Here is a 21,925-nt window from a genome sequence, read left to right on the forward strand (position 1 = left end):
GATCTGCTCTTATCAACACATCCGGCGATCCTTTTTTTCTGGTATAGATAGAAGAAGATATAGAAGTGCGTTTCATCACATTAAAAACCATCTCCAGTTTCGAACAAAATTCAATTTCGCAAGCGCAAACATGAAATGGACTAACAGCACTTGTCCCTATGTAATTGTAGATCATATGGGAATTTAATTTTCCGAATATTTTTGGTTGAAATATGTGTAATATTTTTGTGGGACCCCCTTTCCATTCCAGAGGAGGGAGGGATGTCACACCATTATAGAAACATTTCTCATACCCAAAAACCCTTATCCCAAATTGTGCTTGATTAGTTTTCGAGTTATGCAGAAATTTGTATTTCATTTGTATGACTGCCCAGCCATAGAGAGCGGGAGGAATGTCCAACCAGCATAGAAATATTTATCGCATCCTAAAACCTCCACATGCCAAATTTGGTTTCGTTTGCTTGATTAATTCTCGAGTAATGCAGAAATTTGAGTTTCATTTGTATGGCAGCCCTCCCTTAGAGAAGAGGGAGGAGTATCTAACCACCGTAAAAACTTTTATTGTACCCTAAAACCTCCACATGCCAAATTTGGTTTCGTTTGTTTGACTAATTCCCGATTAATGCAAAAAGTTGTGTTTCATTGGTATGGCAGCCCCCCTTAGAGAGGGAGGTAGAGAGTCTAACCAGTATAGGAACATTTCTTGCACCTCAAAACCTTCGTATGCCTAATTTGGTTTCATTTGCTTCAATAATTCCCGAGTAATGTAGAAATTTGTGTTTTATTTGTGTGGCAGAGAGGGGGGAGGGGTCTCAAACTATCATGAAAACCTTCCCCGGTCCCAAAAACACCTATATATAAATTTTTTTGTTGATCGGTTCAGTAGTTTCCGAGTCCATAAGAATCAGACAGACAGACAGACAAATCGACTCCAACTTCAAACATAATCCCTACACGAAGAAGAACATATTTCTACTTTTGATAAGAAATAAACAGTATTTACGGTATACAGAAAATGTTTATCCACCCCTAAAGGGATACTACGATTTAAGTATGTTATACAGAGTGTGTATTCTGCAACTTTCTAGAATGTAAATATTGTGTCTAGCTGTCATTTAGTGCTCGTGAAGTTTTCGTGCTCAAAATTTCAGTTTCATGTACCAAATTGAAAACTAGTTATTAAACATCACATAACTGGCAAAAACTACCGTTATATTGCCGATAATGTCCTGCTTCACAAAAATACGGTCGCTAGGATTGTGAAAATTACCGGTAAGTTTCTTCGTTTTTTTTCAAAAAATGATGCTTTATTCTGCAAAAATGGTTACAAATTTAATATTCAAAGTATTGCCCATCGCTAGTCAAAACTTCTTCCCATCTTTCTGGCAATTCACGGATCCCTTTGGGGAAATAATCGGCCGATTTGTCGGCTAACCACGAAATTCTTGACTTCACCAAAATTGCAGAAGTGTTGGTCAACCAGGTCATGTTGCATCGATCGAAAAAGGTAGTAATCGGACGGAGCAATGTCTGGAGAATACGGCGGGTGGGATAGGATCTCCCATTTCAGTGTTTACAAGTATGTTTTGACCGGTTTCGCGACATGCGGCTGAGCATTGTCGTGCTGCCAAATATCTTTATCGTGTCTTCACTCGTATTGCGGCCATTTTTCCTTCAGTGCACGGCTCAAACGAATCAAATGTCGTCAGCAGAGGTCCCCAGTAATGGTTTCATTCTGTTTTAGCAGCTCATAGTACACCACACCCAGCTGGTTCCACCAAATAGACCATATCCTTCTGGCCGTGAATATTCCGCGCAGTCGTCGATGTTGATGCATGACCGGGGTATTTTAGGATTGTCGTAATGGACCCACTTTTCATCGCCAGTAACGATTCGATGCAAAAAAAAACCCTTTCTTTTATGCCGTTTGAGCAATTGTTCGCACGTTAAAATACGGCGTTCGACGACTCGTGGCTTCAATTCATACGGTACCCAATGTTCTATCTTTCGGATCATTCCCATTGCTTTTAAACGATCGTATATGGTTTGCTGAGCTACTCCAAGTGTATCTGCAAGTTCTCGTTGCGTTTGTGACGTATTGATCGAGTAACGCCTCCAATTTTTCATCTTCAAACTTTTTTGGCGGTCCGGAACGTTCTTCGCCTTCTAAGTCAAAATTACCACTTTTAAACCATGCAAACCACGTCTGACACGTTCGCTCAGTTGGAGCATGGCTTCCATAAGCTTCCACCAAAATGCGATGACTTTCCGCAGCTTTTTTCTTCATATTGAAGTAATGAAGTTACACGAAACTAACCGGGCAAACGATGGAACACATGTTTGCCTGCGGAGAGACCGCCGTTTCCGATGGCGGGTCGGCGGTCGACTCGGATGGCGTCACCTCGGCAGCTTGGGGCCGCCTCGGTTTCTTGTCCTCGTTGGATGGATACTTCGTCACTATAACATTGACCCTGGAATAAATTTTATTACGAAGAAATAAATTCATAATGAAAATGGTGCTCCGGTGGCGTTCATTTGTAAATATCGCTAATCCCAAATACGTATTTTCTTAACACCAACATTTAATAAAACACTGCAAACAACAAGGCAACAACAACACCAAAGATAGCTGAGTGCCCGTACAAACAATAAAATTGCTATCTTTTGAATATCGGCTCAGGTGACCCTAATACATAGGTACCAATTAAACTATTGAAACAGTTGGTGGCAATATAGTTGTCACTGCCCGTTAACCCCAAAAACACTGTTTGCCGTTGCCTTGTAAACTTACTTTATTACGACTTTGGTTATGCAAAAATTGAAACAATTTCATAGTGCAGCGAAAAAAACAGTATTTATTTAATGTAGACCTACAAAGAAAAAAAAGTTATAGGAGGTTGTGTTCAAGACACGATCGCATTGTTGACATAGAACTACACTGTAGCTTAATTCAAATCGCTTGTTTAGAACTTATTTTACAATGCTACGAAAATTTTGAAATAACCATTCTACCAGGTTGGTCGCTCTGAAATGTTTGTTTTTAATTGTATAATCATTTGACGATAATTGTTTGATGATTCATTCTTGTGCTCGCAGAATAATACATGCATAGTGGAGAAAGTTTTGCTACTGTCAAGCGAAACCAAATCACATACAAAATTCCAGAACGACATTTACTTTCTTGGTGACTAAATAAACGAAATGAACACTAATAATTCTCCCGCTATCTCTCCTCCTTTTTTACATTTATCATTAGAAATGGAGTTTCAGCGTAGCCAAGATGCACCTGTTTTACGTACGGGTTATGAAGCACGCTCGTATGCACACAAATATCCATATATCGACGGCTTGAAGCAACTAAATATACACATACTTATCTCTGTTTTGCGCTCTTCTCAACAGAAGCCCTTTCTGTTAATATTGCCAGTCTAGATTAGCTTAGCTGTCATCCTTTGTGGAGAGAGTTTTCCTACCGTCATGCGAAACCACATCACTGACAAAATTCCAGAACATTTATTTTCTTGGTGAGCTGACGATAGCCTGGCTTGATGATTCCCCACACAATTGTGTAGCTCAAAACATTACTGCAATGGCGTCAGTTTGACGCAATGATTGCAATGCCGAAGACATCAGCGAGTGAGTAATTTGGTCGCGTCCACAGCTCAGCCCGAAACGGAGACATGTGAACAAGCGATGTTCATTGTTTCATATCTAGAACGATACAGAAAGTTTGCCTTTCCTTCCTTTCCTTGTTGAAATCAAGAGACTTTAAACTTCTTAATTCATTCGTCTCTAGTCTTCAAAAAGGCTCTTGGAAAACTCTACTCTTTTCTCATATTACTCCTCCACCCCCATTACCTTGAGAAAACCATTCGATCCCTCGCCGTCCAGCTCACCCAGCAACGGCGTTGTCCAGTCGGTGTCCTCACGAAGAATGAAATTTGCATCAGCGAGATCCACTGTTTATACTCTAGGTAAATATTCCCCTTCGTTCTTCTTCTTTCCCTTTGTTCACGGAGACTTTTCATCTTACGATTTTCCCTTCATTGCTCGTCGATAAGTTGCTCGTTATTGACAGCTCTGTTCAGGAAAGCATACACATGGCCAGAACAAATGTATGAGGAAATGGGAATGCTTCTAATTTTCATCAATTTAACCCATATACAGACTATGGGTGTAATGTTTAGCATATCAAACAAATCATAGGGAATTTCCGATTCGTTTGGTATATAAATCGCCAGAATACGTTCACGGCAAAAATAGTTATTAACGTTAACTTTATTTCATAAAAACGTGACCTGTTTTCTGATTTGGCACCCTCAATGAAAGACGTAGTTCTACGTCAAAAATTAATTTGAATTTGATTTATTCATTAAATACACAAATACATACAAATACAAATAGTACGCATACAGTGAAAAATTTATCAACTGGTTGCATTTCCAACGAATTCAAAAGGAGTTTTCTGTCGGCATTCTAAAGTTGCGGTTTTGTTACATAAAAATGACTCCCAAATAATATCGTACATTTTAGCAAACCAAAAAAATTGGAGTATTGCCAGATACCTTTAGAAGTTTTTGGCTAAGCAAAATATTGAAATAATATTCCAAGTTTTGTGAGTTGCCATGGCCTTATAAAGGGTCTACGAGCAACTATGTTGCCGCCATTTCTTTCAACTGTTTTAATACTTTATTTCTTATCAAAGGTCAATATGTGTACTTCCTCATGTAAGGATTATGTTCCTTGAAGTTGAAGTTCCTTGCCTGAAGTTTCCACGGCTTAAAGATTATTTTGTGATAGTTCCTCCTATTTTTTTCTAATTTAATTTCGTAATAATTATTCTAAAAATCGTCTTACATTTGGGTATCGTTGAAGAATTAGTGAGGCACCACTGCTGTCCTAGTTTTTGGTTTGATGACCCGCTGCGTTCTCAACCAGGATTTACTTTCGAATATTACAGCAAAATCAGAATCGACAGAATACGTTATCATATCTGATGTTCTTAAATCCCTTTCTACCGAAGGCATCGAATGAAACCTGAAAAATTACCGCTTGCAGTGAATAACATCCCCGCATCTCCCCAGATTAGCTTCGGCAGGATTCTGAATTGACACAAAGCTCTCGTTTCCACTCGAAGTGGTAGCATCAAAGCACCAGCACACAAAAATGGAGGAAACACTTCGGACGCCGAATGAGCTATTTAATCCACAAACTGGATAAAAACGGTCCTATTCCTCGCCAATGTGTCAATACGGAGACGTGGCCAATGTGTTGCACCGCTGGTGCAGGATTGACGATATTGAATACACCGTCTGTTGCATACAGATTTATTCCTTACGTCTCTTTTTGCAAAATTTGATCCAGCCAGAACTGCACTGTGTGTGTGGACGGCTGTCAGTAGGAGTATTATCCTTCATCAGCTCCCAGTCCGTTTTGAATGCAATTGGCAAGAAAGCTCGAACAGGGTTGAATTCACAATTTCTTTTCAGAAATAGTGTCGTTTCCCCAGAATATCAGTTCATTTGTATCGCCGTAGCTCATACAAAATCGAATGGTTGGGGACATATGTGGAATCTGCCCACAGCTCTTTCCGGAATATTTATCCTGAAGCGAGCGTGGGCAGAAGACACAACTGCGCGAGCTGCCGAGCCACAGAACAAGACTAATATGTGTGACAATCGAAACGAGGCTGTTCGGGAAACTCGGAAAAGAACTTTTCTCTTTGGGTGGGTGGGGAAAAAAACTGAGAAAGGAATACCAATCGTATTTCGAAGGAAAGAAGGCTTCACGGGAGGACGGGAGTCAACTTTCACGAAAGGTATTTTCGATATATTTCATTCAAAATCCAATAAGAAAATATTTATATGACCCAAATACAGTTTTTTTTCGCTGCTACTTGGCCACGAAGGCAAGACTGCCTTCCTGCTCATGGTTTTGTGGCTGAGCTGAAGGAGGACTCTTCTGCTCAGTGGAACCGGGTTTGCTTTGTGTGTAAGATTCGCCTCCCGTATTTCCAGTCAGCCAAAGATAAACTATAACGTTTCGGAGGAGGTGAAGACACAACTATTCAGTAACAATTCAATGGCAGCAGCTGTTGGGCTTCCACTCCGAATGGTTTTTCTATCTGCTCTGCAAAAGCTCGTTTTTCGTTTTCTGCATTTGCAGATCGCTCGTACAATGGTTGATCGAAAACATGCTTTTATTATTTTTCAACAATGTTTTCAGGTTCGCGAAAAAGGGAGTCATGTTGCAACTGTTTTTTTGCGTTTCTACCGCGAGCCGGCTATTCAATCTCGGCTGAAAGTTAAACACCAAGGTTAGAAGCTCGAAGTTTTTGAATCATTCCCAGCATTGATTAATTCTCTCGTCGTGGAAACATGAGAGCACCGTTGAAACAAACATAAAGGACAGAGGACTTAGTTTCTCGAACCCCGAATCAACTTTCGCACTTCCCGAAAATCGACTCAAATCTGGCCGTAATGATACTTCCCCAGACCTGGTCGAAATTTTAAACAACTTTCCATCTGAGTCGACCATCTACCCCACCCCCTCTTTCCCATCCAATGAGCAAAAAAAAACACCAGGAAGAGCACAGAAACAACTCTTGATCCAAATCGCTTGAGAACGTTATCCAAATTCACGAATCAAGTGGAAAACTTTGCTCTTAATCGCAGTCGGCGAAAACTTTTTCGCCTCCGTCCCCTGCCCGAACCTTGCAACGCGTCAACTGGCCTCGGCCACACCGTCGCTTCCTGTTCCTACCACCCGATAGGAAGCGACACTAATTACCGCCAAAATTCTAATCCCATTTCTTCTCTCTTTATCTTCTCACCATCCGCAGGACCGCACCGGATTAAACAATGGATTAGATATGCGTTCACTCGAGCACTGCCTCAGCGATATCATGCGGAACGTCGGCGAAGCTTCCCAGCCGGATCATTTGAAAGGTGAGTAGCGGGGGCGGTGTACACGAAAATCAAAACCGTGCGGCGGTAGGGGGAACAGGTGTGATGCGAGATTAAGTAGAAGATAGGGTGGGTTCCGGGGGGTTTTTGAGCAGAAGGAGGAAGGTTTGGAAATTGTCAGGTCCATTTCGGAGGATTTGGCGGTTAATTGGAGATGGTTAGAAGATACTTTCCACTAATGAGTATTTGTTCGTTTGCCGCATTTCTAACCTGAGTGGTTGATTTGAAAGTAATTGTGGCTTTTCAACCGTTCATACAGATGGTGATGGCATTGATGACAGGGCATATTTATGGTATTTAAAATTTATGGGTTTGAAATATATGACAAGATGAAAATAACTTATTGTTCGGTGTAAGATCAGATCCAAAAAGTTGAAGGATCTGTGCCCTGATGCACGGACGGGAACTTGACGTAGGATTTTGAGGACAATTGCTCTTGAATTGAGTTTTTGTAACTGTTGTGTTTTGTAATTCGTAAATATAACTCATTCAAAACTTCAATTGGTGGCATTATGAAAACATTTGAACTTTACTAAACTGAATTTCAAACGGATTGTAAAGGAAATCAGATAGGTATTCCAACTAAACATATATTTTTACCATAATGATATATTTGGAAAAGTTGTTGAAAGTTATAACTTTCAAAAATAAAATTTATAAAAAGACAATAAATTATTTTTTGAAATATCTCGAGAATGGCTGAATTTAAAAGAAGATTGGAAATGACCTTTTTTTTGTTTTAAATCATATTAGTATTCATAATTTTAGCTAAAATTGATTGTCAACATACAAAATCACGGAGAGCAACTATGAATTGTACAGTCTACCCAAGCTCAAGCTCAAAATTGATTGTCAACATACAAAATTTCAAAGTTTCGAAAATTCATAAAAATTCGATGTTCCACAAATTTCGTCGAAAAAAGTCTTACCATGTTGGACTAATTTTTTTGAATTCTCTACATGACTTCTATTTTTAATGAAAAAATAAAAAAAATCAATAAATACATATTTTAGTTATTGCAAACTAAAGTTTTTTTTTCGTAAATAAAAAAAATTAGTACTACTTTTTTCTCAGTGTATATTTTTTCACGTTTGAACATGAATACTATATAACTCTTTCTAAGACACTATTTCGGTACGATTAATAATTTTTGAGATAAAAATTATCCAAGATTTCTCTTACTAAAATCGATGTGCCCTATTTAAAAGTTACACTTGAGTAAAATTATTCCCAAATGCTGTGGAAAACTCATATTTCCTCCAACCCATACGAAATAAAAACTTTCATTCGAATCAAAAATACTCATGTTTTGTCATTTGTCGATTTCATTCGAAATTGCTCTATGTCCTTATACCCTTCTTCCTTCCCAAAGGGTGTTGCTCACTCATAGGGAAGGGAGAGTGGAATGGACAAGTGGATTTGGGGAAGTGTAGCTGGTTAAATAAACCTAGTAGCACTTCCTGATATGATATCGCGATGGGACATTTTCTACATTATATGGAATTTATTTTTTGAAAGAAAAGATTCTTCTTCTTCATTAGTCGCAAATTTTCAATCAAAAAAAAATTGCAATGACTATTTTCTGTTTTCACAAACATTACGGTAATGGTTATCACGATAACACGCACACGCAATAGGTCAAATAATGGATTTAATGCAATTAATAGCTTTTTTCTTGAAATTTCCTCCCTCACTAGAAGATTTTTTGTTCATCTAACTCAAAAATTGTCAACTGTCAATTGTCAATTGACAAACAGAATGTTACATAGAAATGAGTTGAAAAAATGCATCAAATCGAAAATTTGCAGCTCAGCCGAGAATAAATATCTTTCTTTTAGGCCGTTGGAGCAGTTGTTCGCAAGTGAAAAAACGGCGTTCGACGTCTCGTGGCTTCAATTCATACGGCACCCACTGTCCTATCTTTCGGATCATTTCCATTGTTTTTAAACGATCGGATATGGTTTGCTGAGCTCCTCCAAGTGTATCTGCAAGTTCTTGTTGCGTTTCTGACGGATCTTGATAGAGTAAAGCCTCCGAAATTTCATCTTCAAACTTTTTAGGCAGTCCGGAACGTTCTTCGTCTTCCAAGTCAAAATTACCACTTTCAAACCGTGCAAATCACGTCTGACACGTTCGCTCAGTTGGATCATAGTCACCATAAAGTTCCACCAAAATGCGATGATATTCCGCAGCTTTTTTCATATTGAAGAATTGAAGTAACACTCCCTGCAAAAATACTCTCGTTGGTATGAAATTCGACATATTCGAAGTGGCAAAAAACTGTGTTGTTTACGCTTCAACTTTTTGACATATAATGAAAAAGACGAGCAATGACAGTAGCTTTCCAACGAATGTCTGGAAATTTGATTCACTGGAATAACAATTAAGTTACGCCATCTGTTGTAAAACCGAAGAAACTGACCGGTACACCTAATACTTTATTCGATAACTTGTTGACTTGTTTTAGTATCTCAACTGTTCGTGTCATTACCGGCGTTACGGCCCGGTCCGTAACGTCGTATAACGAAAACAGAGAAAACCACATTCATTTTTCAACAGTTTTGTTCACAAAAACAATTTGTTTACACGAAAGTAACACTAAAAAAACTTTAAATTGGGCAGCGAAATCCTGAATCCGTACCCGGAAAACAAGAATAATTAATGCTTATACATAATAATAAGTACTTACCCGTTTCTTCTGGAATATTCGGGATTCTCAGTAAAACATTCCACATAATACTTGAAGACACACAAACAGTCATCTCAATGTATAAAAACAATAACATTGCAGACTCAAAACACTAACAATCGCATTGTCATAGAACAGGTACAGATGGGAACGGACCCGCTATAAAACAAAGCTCCATTGTTTATAGCGAATATTCCATAATACCCGAGCAAAGATGCAACAATAGAATTCACCGTAACGTGTACCATATAAATATGGCAATAAATGTTCAGTTCTTCGTTCAGTCGCAAATAAACCATCGTAGTGGAATAGTGAAACTATCAAGTGTTCTGATAATCTCTTGGAACCGAAAAGTTTTCAGAAAACATTTTCTCTCATCGGAAAGTGAAATTCCGCACAGTTAAAGGCCGGGCGGAATGTTCAACCACGCATCATCAACCAGCTTTTGCTATATTTGAACCTATTTCTTCTACATCATCGAAGTGTGGCAATAATCATCTCTGGAGTTGTGTTCAGAATACCATCTAACAAATGGTATGTAGTATGATATATATCGCAATAACGTGGTTCGAAAAATCAGTGTTTTTCTTCAATTTTTTCCAATAGTCACTTTTTTTTCCATAACTTCTGAACTATCGGAACGTTTCAAATGATTGATTTATCCATATAAAGCCAATTACCAATTGATTTTATTGTTATATTGTTGTTTATAGTTTACATTGTCTCGGGACTCAGGGTGCCATGTTTTTTTATATTTTTCCTTGAAAGCTGAGAATTTTTCAATAACATATCCAAAAATCAGCGATGTGTTCTTTTTTGTTTTTGAGTTACGATTTTTTAAAGTTACCCGATGGTCTAAAAAAAAAAATTTCTTCCTTTTTTCCACAAATGCATTTTTTTTTTAATTCATGACTTTCTTTACACTGGCGAAAAAAAATTGGATTTTGTTTTCGTGATTATTGTTTGTATTTGATTTTTATACAGGGTCTTTCTGATTAAACGCTCTCGTAACAAATTTTAATAACTTCTACAAAAGTGAACCGATTTTTATTTAAAAAAACCCATGAAAAATCGGCAATTTTGTCAATTTTTTTAATTGCAAACGTTATACTAATGAGTTGCGTATTTTTCGTCATATATCTAAACAAACTCACTCCACCAACAAAATGTCAATCCTAAATTTCGCTTCATTTCTATATTTAATTCTCCTTTCAAAGCACTATGGCAACCTACTTTCGGACATAGATGAATTGTATTATTCCTGGAAGCCATTCCTCCCTCTCTGCCATACAAAAGAAAAAAAAAATCTGCGTAACCTCGAGAACTAATCAAGCAAATGGAACTAAATTTGACAAAAAGGAGGTTTTAGAGAACAAGAAATGCTTCTATTATGATTCGACACTCCTCACCTCTTTCTAAGGAGGGGGGAGGGTGTACAAAACTCGAAAAATAATCCAGAACCAATTTTGGGAACAAAATGTCAATCCTTGATTTCGTTTCATTTCTATGTTTAATGTTCTGTTTAATGCACTATGAAATGCTACTTTCGAACATAGATGAATTCTATTATTCCTGGAAACCATGTCGATTACCACTTCACAGATCTTGTCGAAGTTTTTCACATGTAAAGATTACATTCTAAACTAGTTTTACCCAAAATTTAATCAATTTTTTCCCATGAACTTATTGAAAGTTATACACAAAAATGTTAAAATTGTTTCATTTGTTTCGAGTACAATATTTATGAGATCTAATATAATCAAACTCTTATTTAGAGGTACATAACGCTTTCGATTCGTAAGTTGAGCTGCGTTTCAACCGGGAAAATCCTTTCTCCCAGAGTGGCAAATTCAAAAACAATGAAAAAAATGTTTCGATTCAACCAATTCGTCTCATCAGACATTGACTCTTTCCGCCTGCAAAGGGTTGTCTCATTTGTATAAATTCCCCATTAAAATGTGCATGTAATTTATAACCCGATTATATTTTTCCGTCCTCCTCAACTGTTCAACGCTTTTATGATTTGTTTTTTTTTATTATTATTATTTGTTCAACCACCCTGTCGCGTCATGTTTGCAAATGACGGCTTGTAACGAAAACAATTCCATTACCAGCCGGACCAGCCAAGCTGGGCAAGCAGCAACAATAATCTGATTGTGCACAACATGTATTTCGATTACTATGCATATATCATGCGAAAGCATCGCACGCATCGGGAAGCAATGTTGAAAATAATAATTTAAGCTTCTCCGCGAATCGCGATCTCTGCGATCGTTGTGGTGATCCTGTCTGGGTGTGGGTGTGTTTTCAATTTGTAGCGAAAGATCTCTCACGCAAAGCTCCTGTCGCACGTGTTGCAATTTTCTTGTTCGGAGCAACGGAAGGACGAGGTAGAAATCGATTCCCAAAAGCGTGCAGACTAGTTTGCCATTAGCACCCCATTAGTGTGGAGTCATCGACGTTCCTTACTTTGCCATTGTACTTTCGGCAGGGAACGATGCCTTTGGGAGTAACGATTCACAATTCGAAGGAATCCCATTCCTTTAAAACGTGTGCAAATAAAATTGAACGATTCGATTGATAAATATTCGTTGGTGCACAGTAAAATGTGAACTTCAATCGTTAACTTTAGTGTTTCAGTATTGCATAGACGGAAGACCCTCCGTTCGTGTCGAGAAGTGATGAGATGTATTTGATTTGATATATTTGCACATAAAATAAAGATATATCGATAACGGCAGTGCGCAGTTCTTGCTCTTTTCTGCCCCGAGCCTGGTTTGTGCAATACTTTTTTCCCTCCTGCGAGGATGATGGGGCACGATTGCTGGGGCGCTTTCTGCCCGGCAGTGGTGGCTTCGTGTCAATATTTTCTAGCAGCTGGATTTATTTTCTGCACGAGAAAATCCTCCTGGTGAAGCCATCCGACGGTCTCCACTGCTGGCGAACCGAGCTGAGACTTCAATGTCTACACTAAAATGATGGCAATGATCATCAGGCGATGACGATGGCTGAATACTAACGGCCCCAGGCGGCTACTCTGTGATTTCTAGAACAACCCCTCCCCCATCCGCTCCTGGGTCGTCAGCGATTGGCGGAAGAAAAACTGGAATTGCTAAGCACAATCTGGAAAAGTCGCCTCCGGATCCAGATAGATTGATATTTATATGTAATATTTCCACTTCCCTATCGCTTCTCACCGTTTGAGCCGTCGAATGCGCACCGTTTATTAGAATTACCCGGCGATCCAGAGCATCTTTCTAGGTTAATATTCGATTCAGATTTCACCATTAGTGGGTCGAGAAAAACTCCCTCAGCTTTGATGAAAATAAAACGTTATATTAAATGCGAATTCGACCCATTTTTCCATTCTGTTGGGTTCAGCTGGCAAAGACGCATTTTTAATGGCATGTAATGAAGAACAGGTAGTGTCCCAAGTGTCCAAGTTAACGTACTACGTTCGAATATATTTAATACTAGCTGATCCGGCAAACTTCGTCTCGCTCAAAATGGATTGTATACTATCATTACCTTCGAACATATACGTTTTCTTACTAAGCGAACGTTCATGGGTCCAATCGCATTGATTGATCTTCTAATATTCCCTTTAAAATTACCTTTCAATATGAAATTCCTAGTACTTCTACCAAAACTCGTCATTATCATAACAGATTATTTTCATACACAATTCTCGTTAAAAATTTTTCAACCACTTGCAAATAACATGTTTTTCCGTTACATTGCATAAATGCACGATAAAGGAAATATGATAGAATAAATACAGCCCTAAATTGGACAATTCCTTTCTCGAGTTTTGCTCTTATCAACACATTCGGCGATCCATTTTTATTTATAAAGATACAAAAAAAAAATATTGGAGTGCATTTTATCACATTAAAATCCATTTCCACTTTCGAACAAAGATCAATTTCAGTAGCGTAAACATCAAATGGACTAACAACGCTTGTCACTATGTAATTGTAGAACATATGTGAATTGAATTTTCTTCCTGAATTTACCCATTTTCCTTCAGAGTTTTCCGAAAATTTCCAATTGCCATGTTTGGTTGGAATATGTTTAGTTGTTGTTTAGTATTATTTTTATGAGACCGCCTCTCCATTCCAGAGGAAGGAGGGATATCATACAATCATAGAAAAATTTATCGTGCCCAAAAACCCTCATATCTCTGTTTGCTTGATTAGTTCTCGAGATATGCAGAAATTTGTGTTTCAGTCGTGTTGCAGCCCTCTTATGGAGGTGGGAGGTATGTGGAACTACTTTAGAAACGTTTCTTGCCCTCTAAAATCACCATATGCCAAATTTGGTTCGATTTGCTTGATTAGTTCTTGAGGTATGCAGAAATTTGTGCTTCATTTTTATGGTAGCCCCCCACTTAGAGAGGGGGGGAGTTCTCTAACAATCATGAAAACCTTCATTTTCCCGCAAGTGTGATATTTTTTCGAAGAAATTTAGTTCATTGGCTTCAATTTGATATATCGTTCATCTGAAACCGCTGATTTTTCGGACCACCGGTTAGCTTTGAAAAATCATACCCCAAAAACGAAAAAATAGCATCTCTGATATCGAGATGTGTTATGTAAAAAATCCTCAGCTTTCAAGAAAAAATTTAAAAATTATATCGCGCCCTCTAGTCCAAAACCATGAAAACGACTACAATCAATAATTACGAAAATAAAATCCATTTTTTGCAAGTTAAATAGTTAAATATTTTTATGAATGGCTAGCTTATTGGCTTCAATTGGATATATGGATCATCTAAATCGGTTCAGTAGTTCAAATGTTATGAATTTTTGAAAAAAGTTATTCTTGGGAGAAAGTGAAAAAATTGATTATTCGAACCACCCTAAAACGAAAATGGGCACCCTAATAAAAAATTAAAAAACAGGGATCTAATGTTTCGCAATAAGGAACAAAATTAGCACTTTTGACGAATATCTGAGAATCTTCTTCTTCTTCTTCTTCTTATTGGCTTTAAGAGGGTTTGAACTTTTCAGTTCATTCGCCTCTATAAAAACCTGAGAATCACTATATCGGTTTGGCATGGAATGGCTGTTTGATTGAGATTTGTACGGCAGAAACCCCCTCCCCCATCCCTTAGAGAGGAAGGAGGGCTGTCGAATCACCACAGAAGCATTTCTTGTCCTCTGAAACGTCCACTTGCTAAGTTTGGTTCCGTTTGCTTGATTAATTCTCGAGTTATGCAGAATTTTTTGTTTCTTTTGTATGGCAGCCCCTGCGTAGAGAGGAGGGAGGTGTATCGAACCATCATAAGAACCTTCCCCGGCCCCTAAAACCCCTGCATACAAACTATCACACCGATCGGTTCAGTAGTTTCCAAGTCCATCAGAATCAGACAGACATCACTACATTTTTATATATACCTAGTATAGTTATAAATACTGGTACACGAGTTAACGTACTCTATACGCAAACAGTAATAAACGTATCTAATCCTTTTTTTCAGGGATTTGACAGCTGTTACTTCTAGTTCATAATTGCGCAATACATTTTGTAGTATCAGTTGTTTACAATCATTTACATCTACTAAACAAAAGTCAAAAGCGTTGCGCAAACGATACGCTGAGATCGCTCACAGACAAAATTTGATTACTGATGAGAATATTTTCACAAACAAAGCCTATTTTGATGAACAGAACGATCGTGTATATGTTCGGTCATAACAGGAAGCGTCTGAGCTTATCCTGAAAGTAAAAAAAGGCCATCATCCATAATCTGTGACGGATTGGTAGGGAGTTTGGTAGGTGTAATCGATATACATTTTCGTAATCGATATATATTTTTGCGAAATAGGGGTGAACACATCGGCCAAAGTATATCAATCGGATATCTTGGAAGACATTGTGAAACCTCTTAACCAAACAATGTTCGCTAACAAGCCTTAGACCTTTCAACAAGACTCTGCACCAGCACACAAGGTGAAAACAACCCAAACGTGGCTCAAAAACAATGTTCCAGATTTCATATCAACAGAAGATTAGCCAGCTAGTAGCCCAGACATGAACCCACTCGATTACTAGTTATGGGGCGTATTAGAGGCTATGGTTTGTTCTGCTCGTCACCCTGATATTGAGTCGCTCAAGCACGCCCTCGCCCGTGCAGTGGACAACTTTTCTACGGATAAAGTGCGTGCTGCAATCGATGGATGGCCAGATCATCTCCAGCTATGCTGGAAGGCAAATGGAGGTCATTCCGAATAACTTGTTAGTGTACTTTGTAGCTGTTTAGTAGCTGGATGAAACATTGCAAAAAATTTCATAGGAAGATGATTTGAGTTAATATTGTCGCCAATATTCCGTGTACCTGAATTTATGACTATACTACACTGCGTTTATCAACTATAGAACCACTCATTTTTTCTGAGTTTCCAGAGATATGTAAGAAGTCGGTTGAATTGAAGTACATAGTGTAGGATATAACATCTATCTTCATTTATAAGACTGGCAATTTGAACTTTATTGTTGTGTCCAGGCGCGAAACATTCAAAAAACAAAAATTCCAGTGTTTCATAACCAGATGCCAGAACCAGATGGGAAAACTCTCACTCCTTTGCAAAACTAACGTCAATTTAACATGAATTACAATAAGTTTCTAATTCATGGGTCATCTGTAGTTTTCAATCAGTTCAAATAACCCATTCGGGGTGGTTATGACCAAGCTGCACCATGTTGTAGTGTGTATCTCGTTCTACGAAGAAGATATTGCTCGTTTAAGCTCTTCAAATCACTCATACTGTTTGTAAGTTGCATCTACTATTCGCAAGATTCCTCCTCATAAATTCTTGATACGGGTTTTGACCTGGTAAACAAGCTGACCAGTCCAGAATCTGAAGTCCCTATCCAATAAACCATGACATGACTTTCCGGATTTTTTGAATTGATGCCAAATTACCCTATTATCACATTGTTTTTGATGTAAAAACAGCAGTAAATGATTCTGAAGTCCTTTTTTGCACTTCTGACTGTTCATTCATGTTGATGGTAAGCTATCTAAACCGGGCCTTTTTTTAGAATTTTCTCTTCAAACCATAAAAATCTCATCTCTGAAGTTGCGGTTCCATTAACTAATCTAGAAGCTAATCCCATGGGTTTAACTATTTCAGGAGAACTTCTCGGTCTGGTTCAGATAATTTTTCATCGTGATCAACGAGCAGTAAGAAGACCAATGAACTACTTCAAAATAATTTACTTCTGTTTTTGCATCAAAACTAATGTGATGATTGGGTAATTTGGCACCAATTCATAAAATCCGGAAAGTGATGGCATGGTTTATTGGATAGGGACTTCAGATTCTGGACTGGTCAGCTTGTCTACCAGATCAAAACCATATCAAAAACCTATGAGGAGTGATCGTACGAATAGTAGATGCAGCTTACAAGCAGTATGAGTGATTTGAAGAGCCTAAACGAGCAATATCCTCTGCGTAGAACGAGATACACACTACAACATGGTGCAGCTTGGTCAAAACCACCCCGAATGGCTGATTGAGAACTAAAGATGACCTATGAATTAGAAACTTATTGTACTTTATGTGAAATTGACGTTATTTTTGCAAAGGAGTGAGAGTTTTCCCATTTGGTTCTATAGTTATGAAACACTGGATTTTTTGTTTTTTGAATGTTTCACGCCTGGACACAACAATAAAGTTCAAATAGCCAGTCTTTCGAATGAAGATAGTTGTTATATCATACGCTATATACTTCAATTCAACCGACTTCTTACATATCTCTGGAAACTCAGAAAAAATGAGTGGTTCTATAGTTTTGAAACGCAGTGTAGGTATACAGCAACGCTCATCATGATATAATCGAACATGTGGAAATTTAATTTTCCGAATTTTCCGAATTTTCCGACTTGCCTGCAGAGTTCTCCGGAAATTTTCTGTATGGAAAAAAACTCATCATCGAATTACAAAAACCGACTATGTTCAATTTGTTTATTGGCTAAAAAAATCCAAAAAAAAATTCAAAGATTCAGCTAAATTGGACATGATTTAGAGATTTTTTATCTTCGAAAAGCTTCCAAGGAGAGATAATAGAAATTTGGATCGCAATCACGATCCTTACATTTGGTGGACATTCTAAGGAGTATTGCGAATTAACAAGATTTGCTAGAATTAATATTAATTTAGTTTAAAAAAAAACTGGCATTTCAGTAATCAAACATTATTTTTAATTATGTATGAATTATGTTAATGGGCTATTTTGTTATGTGTCATCTTGTATTAATGAGACATTATTTATATTCTCCAATATCCGAACTGGTTCTCATAGCTACAACGCTCAAATAGAGAGCAGGACAACTACAAAAGCATGCATGAAGCACAAATTTGTTCTTCACATCGAGCTTCTCATTCTGTTTTGTTTTCATTCATACCAAAAAATGCAAGTGACTTCAAGTAATAACACCGAGCAAAAAATGCAAGTATTTTCACACGCGGAAAAAATCTGTACCAGTCTGTACAGAAAACAGAAATTGCTCTCTCGATAACCATTCGGCCGTAGTTCAGTGCGCATGGTATCTTAGGAATTTCTCGTGAAATTTAGTTTATTTAATCTGATATGTTGAACAAATCATCAGTTTGGACGACTGTACACATATTCTAGGAGAGGTGAATATATATTTAGTTCAATCTCAGCGATTAATTAGCATAGAAATTACTTTAATGTTGGGTGCAAAGTGGTCATAGGTGCATAACGACTTACAATGTTCTGTTTACTAAAGCTAATATACCTCATCACATTCTTCTCTTGAAGAGCTTCCTTTTGTGGCTTTGACCTTGGAAAAATATGCCACTCCAACTAAATCAAGCCTCATTGTGCGGAACGTTATGTGTTTCTTACTACGTTTTTGTATGCATGAGAAAATTTGAATTAAGACTCTAGATGAATAGACCAAGCTTATTTCATACATGGACCTACTATATCGTATATGATTTAAACAAATTAGGATGCAAAAAAAACGCTTAAATCTATCCCATTCAGCTTGATATGTGCGAGTGACCACTTTACCTCCAAACAAAAAAAAAGTTCGATTTTTCCCCTTTTTTCCAATGATGAAAAATGTACTATTTTGAATTTTCATAGTAAAAAATGTATGCTATCTGGAAAAACAATGAGTTGAACTATAATATTCTTAGAAAAACGGGAATTGTAGCGGTATGCGGACGCTTGAAATGGACATATTCCTTAGGGTGACCACTATGTCCCCACTTCCCCTAGTGTCAAATATTTGACCTCCGCCAAACAGTGTACGTCCACCTTAGAGACATATCACGCTACGACTAAAAGGCTATATGATACAAATGCACGAATATCACATTGCTTTAATCATACGACACAGCAAAATGTGAAATACTTTGCAAATGTTTTCAAAATGGAGACATGTCTCCATATCTAGCATCTCTGGTAACGTTAAAGCTAAATATCAAAAAGAAATAACATTGCTGCAAAGCTGAATTGATACTGTTACTTTTTGATCCGTCTTCACCATCGATAGGCCAACAACATTATTTAAACTTTATATGCTGTCACGGGGCACTATAGAGGCGAATGACCTGCAAAGTTTAAAGCCTCTTAAAAACAATGAATTGAATCGAATCGGGGCACTTATAAACCACTATTATAAGGTTACGCAAGAACAGTATAATACAGAATCCATGTGGATAACCGAAACAAATTTATGTTTATAACAAACGACAGTAATTAAACGAAGTTATTTTTTGATAGCAGAGTTTTTTCCTGATTGCGTTTGACTTGGATGGATTCATGATTGTTCGTATCCAAGAGTACCGAGCCAAAAGGCCAAAAGCAGTGGAAAGTGCCGAAACTCTATCTTCCCAGCAAAGGCGTGCCAATACGGGGAAAAACTCCAATGCTTCGTAATGCTTATTAATGTTAGCCGACAAATCTCGTCAAAATCAAACACTATCCATCGAAAACAAATACTGGCCCGTCAAATGCAATACTCAGTAATTAATCTCATCCGAACTAGAATCGAAAAAACAAATCACTTTTCGACTTTTTCACTGGTAACTAATTTATCACCACATCATTAACTCTCCGAAGGCTGCGCCGCACATTAGCGAGAATGCCCGACGGGGCCTACCAAATCCGAAAACTTGCTTGGCCTTCCCCGGCGCCGAATAGAATTCCCCATGACAGACACGAAAACAGCCCTTTCAATATAGAAGCTGCACACAAATGAGCGAACAAATGAAAAAAAAAAAATACCCCGAACCAGTAAAATGGAATCAACTCCATAGCCATCATCATCATTACCAACCCCCTGCAACCCCTGAGGCGAGCGGACGCGAACCGTAGACGGGGTAAGAAAAGCTGACCGCAGAACGCGCATCAAAAACAAAATCATCAATCATCAACACTTTCGCTCTGTATGGTTGGTCTTTCGGTGGGTGCCTCTGCTGTCACCCCCCTTCTCACAGGCAGGACAGGGCATGGCATGGCGGGTGTCTAATTTTTCAACGTCACCGGGTCTCGAGGCCAGCACTCACCATTGGGCACCGTTTAGAGTCCGCAGCCCGATGTTGCATGCTACTGCGAGAGAAAGAGAGAGAGAGTGTGTGAAAGCAAGTTCAAAAATGGCATTCGTCTGTCAAGCCGTTTGTGGTGTTTGTGTGTAGGTGGGAGGTGAGTGACTAATTTCAGTGCAACTACCCTTCTGCACACCGGATGGTGTCTTCTGTGTGGTAAGACTTTTGATAGCTGGAATATATTCGATTTAGATTGTTGGTATTGCACAATATGGGTCCATGGAAGTTCACAGACTGTTCAACACAACTCAAATGTCGAACGATCTTCGAAATGCTTACCGTCTATAAAATACGATTGGAAAATTGATGTAATCGATGGGGAAAAGTTCAACATCAAAGATTGTCCATTGTCCAAAAGTCCATCGATATTCTTAAAAATGATATTAAAGGCATCATAACAGGTTCCGGCGTTATATTTTCGGGGTTTACCTCTACTGCGATTTTCTTTCAGATTTCAATTAAATGCCTACTTATGGTGCTCATACACTGTTTAACCGAAGCCAAATATTTGACTCTTTTTGACAGATAAAATTTGGTCGACGTGTACTGATCAAATATATGCTACACAAAACACAACAAGCAAATATTCAATTTTTGGATGCCTCGAATACTTTTTTAGTCTGTTCTTCGAACCTGTCGGTACATGGTTAGGTTACCTTGAATATTTCAGTCGATTTTATCCATGTTCGGTGTTTGACATTGTTTAACACTGTTGAATATTTAAGAGTGGCAAACAAAATAGTGTTTGTACAAATATCAAATCAAACTTTATCTGTCAAAATATATCAAATATTAGACCTCCGGGCAAACAGTGTACGGCCACCTTTACAGATCTCAGTAACTCTCTCTTGTGTAGTTTGTGGCCGCCACTTGCGACTGGAGTAAATATCATCTTCATGTTGTCTATTCTTCGTTTACAGTTTATAAAATGTTTATCCACCCATGCTCTTAATCTGCGTATGTTCTGCTTTTCGTTTTAAAACAGAGATGATTATTAACATATTGGTACACCTATGTTATATAATTTTTGACGTAGGACTACGTCTTGCAGAAAAGAAAAGGAGTTTCGATGACTTGCACACCAATGGAATCGGCAATTCTCTTAGATTGGTTTAGTATGCTATACATTATGATCCCCTTCATATACCACTGCTATGATTCTTCTTCTACTTGAATGGCGTTAACGTTCCCTGTGGAAATTTTGCCGTCTCAACGTATGCATTACCTAGCGTCAGTTAATAACCCTTTGCGGTCATTTGTCTGCTCTCAGCCACCACAGCAAGGAATCATACTAAATACATCATTAAACGATGTTGTAGTTTAATTTTTTTTCTAAGCGAATTTCAATGTCTAGTGAACTTTTTCACGAATGTATACGGAGTTTCTGTGAATAATAGGTAACGGTACCTGATATTAACAAAATATTGTAAGCGTGGAAAGATAAGAGGATCTCTTTCGAGGGAAATTAATTCCGAACGCAAAGGGTTAATACTTAGTTGAGATTTCTTAAGCCAAATAACACGCCTTGAATGCATTCCGAGGGGCAAGCTCTAGAATACGCGTGACCACAGTGCAAGTCGAAGGAAATTTCTTTGATGAAAAAATCCCCCGGCCAGAACGAACCCGAAGATCGAACCCGAACACCCGGCATGATAATGTGAGACGCTAACCGCTCGGCCACGG

At 38.1% G+C, this 21,925-nt stretch overlaps 1 protein-coding gene across 9 annotated transcripts in view; it reads left to right on the plus strand.

Annotated features, from left to right (window-relative positions):
* Positions 1-21,925, plus strand: part of LOC129761894 (cytoplasmic polyadenylation element-binding protein 2) — a 693,641-nt gene that overhangs the window by 141,592 nt on the left and 530,124 nt on the right. For all 9 annotated transcript variants that reach the window (XM_055759726.1, XM_055759730.1, XM_055759724.1 and 6 more), the window contains one exon: positions 6,842-6,947. In XM_055759726.1, coding sequence (XP_055615701.1) covers positions 6,842-6,947 — 106 coding nt within the window. The remainder of the gene's footprint in view (positions 1-6,841; positions 6,948-21,925) is intronic.

The sequence above is a fragment of the Toxorhynchites rutilus genome, chromosome 1 (assembly GCF_029784135.1).
Source record: "Toxorhynchites rutilus septentrionalis strain SRP chromosome 1, ASM2978413v1, whole genome shotgun sequence".
NCBI lineage: Eukaryota > Metazoa > Arthropoda > Insecta > Diptera > Culicidae > Toxorhynchites > Toxorhynchites rutilus.